The sequence below is a fragment of the Ammodytes marinus genome (genome assembly GCF_949987685.1).
Source record: "Ammodytes marinus genome assembly, chromosome: 16".
NCBI lineage: Eukaryota > Metazoa > Chordata > Actinopteri > Uranoscopiformes > Ammodytidae > Ammodytes > Ammodytes marinus.
In genome coordinates, this window is record NC_137220.1 from 26,620,118 (window position 1) to 26,623,842 (window position 3,725).

Genomic DNA, 3,725 nt, shown 5'->3' on the forward strand with positions numbered 1-3,725 from the left:
TTAAGAGGTTGAGTACACCTCAAAGAGGCTGGCCACAGAGTGCATGCGATAGAAGATACCAAAAGGAAGTCCAATGTTCACAATGGCGGCCCACATTGTGAATGAGTAGAATTTGATCTCGACGGGGTGATCAAACTGGGGACGAGCGCCGAAGGCAGGCATGATCCAAAGCTGTCGATACGGAAGAAATTAATATGGAAAACATATGGTCATATATAATAAGCATAAACCCAACTTACAATGACGTTCGCTAGCAGCAGAAAGGCACAGACCTCCTTCAGTACCCTTCTCTTCCAGCTCGTCTTTCTGGGGCTCGAGGTCAGGACGTAGCAGGACTTGTTGGCCTCCGTAACGACGCTCATCTCTGGGTGGAAGGCGTGGGCATTAGTGTGCAGCGCCGCCTCCTGCATCAGGTGGAAAGGCTCCCGGTGGAGGCCCTCGATGATGAAGTAGTTCTGCAGGCCGAGCTGGAGCACGGTCAGCACGGCCCACGACAGGTTGAGGGCGTTCAGGTACCCTCTGGCTCCCGTCGCCACCACCGCCACCATGGTGAAGTAGCTGATGATGAACTGTCCCAGAGAGGCCCCCACCAGCAGCCCCACATCCAGGCTCCGCGTGGGGTTCTTCTCAGACACGTGCTCCCTGTGGTCCAGCCTGTAGACAACGCAGCCGATCACCGTGGACACACACATCATGCTCACGATCACTATGTTCATGGTGAAATGAATCAGCAGCGCCTTGTTTCTATCCTCCCGGTCCCCTCTGAGTATGTCCATCTCGTACATGATGAATGTCACCAGACCCGCCAGCACCAGTAGCACTCCTGTGACGGGCCCAACACACACATCCTTTGGACGGAACTTGGCGTTGTGGTGGCCGTGCTCATCCACTACTCGGCCCACATTCTTCCACATGACGTAGGCCATGGCCGAAGCAAAGAGGCTGTATTCTATGTTGAAGGGGTAAAGGTAGTAGAAGGCCTCCTTGAAAGTGTCACAGGCCGAGTGACTGCATTTGCACTTATCGCTATAGTTGGCATAGCTCGCTGCTTAGGGAAGAACAGGTAGGAGTTATTTTTCCCCTTGGAAAATCCACACATCTATCGGATTAGAATTGAAAACAAAAACTATGGCCCAATACCTCTGAACACCCTGTGCGAGACACTGAAATTGACATCAGGAATCTCAGTTTGGTGAACCGATTCCTCAGTCACGGAGGTCATCCACACCACCAAGTTAGTTGAAAGTGTGAGCGTTAGCCCACACCTGGAAGAAGAGGGACATAAACCATGAGTGTACTTCAGGAGTATGGACGTATTATTCTAGTGAGTCAAGAAGAGGATTTACCGTATAAAGTTGGTGTGTAGCTGCACACAGTCCTTTGCATGAGTCCACAGGAAGTAGGTCTACAAAACAAACAGCTTTTGTTAAGTGTTCCCAAAACATCAAAAGTGCAAGTCAGAATGAACATCATATTCTTAAAACTGCAACAACCTGGACAAACAGAAATACAGCTTGCACGACAGGGAAGGCGACTTTAACCGCAGAGTCACAGTGAAGGTAGCCAACGTAGGTGGCAATCTTGAAGATGTCCATGAGGAGACTGAGAAGCCCGAACAGCAAAAGCCCAGCTGAAAAACAAAACAATTGTTTAGGGCTTCAAACCACACTTGTCTAAAAGCAGACACCCAGGTCAAGTCCACAAGATACACAAGTGTTTTAGAATATCTCTCCGGGGGGGGCGCCCTTAGCTCAGTTGGTAGGGCGTCTCTCTCTCTTTTCTCCAATAATAATAATAATAATAATAATAATAAAAATCTCCACTACTGGCCGATGTTTTCACAACTGGTTTTACATCCGGTTGTGAGGTTTGCGTGTGGACAAAAGGCCAAACGGCATAGACAAAAAAAATTGGGAAATTGTCCCAGAGAGTTGAGTTGTCTCACCTCGGAGCCACATTGGCCCCGCGTGGCTATCTTTGAACAAGACCGCTCGATTCTTTCGGGAAGCGAGGGCGGTGTAAACCAGCATCCACATCATTGTGAGGAGGAGGAGAATGATGATGAAGATGTGCCTGTGCTCCGCGGTGATGGCCACACTGTTGAAGGCACTGCCGCTGACCAGAGCGCAGCCCAGGATCAGGATGTTGATGCAGATGATGCCAGACAGGAGCCAGCCTCCGCCATGGTGGGCCCTCTCCATCACCACCTCCACATGGTGTAGAGCAGGGGTGTCCAAACTTTTTTCACTGAGGGCCACATACAGAAAAATCTACGAAGGGCCGGGCCACTTTGCAAAAATAACACATTTATCAGGACATGTAGCTGCTCTGATGTTTCATAGTGTTTTCATAAATTGTAATCCTTCTTCACGGCAACACTTTACTTGCACATTAAACAGATACATTTCCCCTCTTGTTAAATGCCATTGATACACCCAGTGTTTTCTGCTTTTGCGTCCAATGTCCAGCTGGGTGAAAATAGTAGCCAGCTGAGATCCCGACCCTCCTAGGGGGGTCCGGGGGTATGCCCCCCCGGGAGATTTTTTTTAAGTTTTTAAAGTGAAATGCATGAATCTGGTGCACTTTGAGAGGGAAATTAAGAGGCTAAAGCTGAAGAATTTTGTATGAAAAAAAATGGAGACACTGTGTCAGATGAATTAGAAGCTATTGGAGAAGGACACATGGATTTTCCATAATAATATTCATTTAAAATAAAATGTTGTGCAGGGTCCTCTGGGATGGGCTTGGAGCTATTTTTCTTTTTTGGGACATATTTCTCTGTAATATAATGAGTGCATTTAAATTATTTAAAAATTAAAAGGGCCACATTACATTATATTTTTAAAATGTGCCACGGGCCAATCAATCAGTTTTGACAACCCTGCACTAGTGGGTTAACTAAGAAATGCAAAAAAAAAAAAAAAAAAAAGTTTTTTTTTTTTTTTTTTTTTTTTTTTCAAAGGGCCATATTACATTATATCTTTAAAATCGGCCGCGGGCCAATAAAAAGCGGCCCGCGGGCCGCAGTTGGCCCGCGGGCCGTAGTTTGGACACCCCTGGTGTAGAGCCTCCACAGAGACTGACTGGGGAGGATCGGACAAATGCTGGATGTTTTCCATCTCTGCTGCCGTCTCAATGTTGGAGGGATGAGTCTCCACAACAGCATTCTGAGTTTTTCTAAATAAAAATGTAGTCATAAAAAACGAGTTCCTTTAGATGTCCAAAAATAAAACATATACTGTTTAGACTGCCAGCTTATGTGTCACACACACACACACACACACACACACACACACACACACACACACACACACACACACACACACACACACACACACACACACACACACACACACACACACACACACACACACACACACACACACACACACACACTTTTGTTAGTTTAAAAGGTGTATGCATCCGATTAGTTTCAATTTGTTTCATGTGAACTGAGACACAAACGTACCCTGACAAAAGTTTGTTGCAGGTTCGGTACATCTGCTGAGCGACAGTTCTCATGATGTCCTAACGTTCAACGGAGCCTGCTGCGGGCAAATACAACGGTCAGAGCCAGGTGTTAGGAGCCTGTCTAAATCGTGTTAAAGACGTTATGCATTAGGACATGGGAGGAAATACATCGAGAGCCCGACGAAAAAGACAAATTGGACCAGCGTCTCCCTCTATCTCAGGTTGGTAGAGCGCATGCGCACCGTACAGAGTGG

General features: G+C 47.0%; 1 protein-coding gene across 1 annotated transcript; it reads right to left on the reverse strand.

The window, feature by feature from the left end:
* Positions 1-3,522, reverse strand: LOC307263477 (proton channel OTOP2-like; the record flags this gene model as incomplete). The annotated part of the gene is made up of 8 exons (XM_080044624.1): positions 1-171; positions 240-1,045; positions 1,141-1,265; positions 1,347-1,405; positions 1,494-1,630; positions 1,946-2,238; positions 3,055-3,177; positions 3,470-3,522. 8 exons carry the CDS (start codon positions 3,520-3,522, stop codon positions 1-3), a joined length of 1,767 nt encoding a protein of 588 aa, XP_079900750.1.
* Between the last annotated feature and the right edge of the window lie 203 nt (positions 3,523-3,725).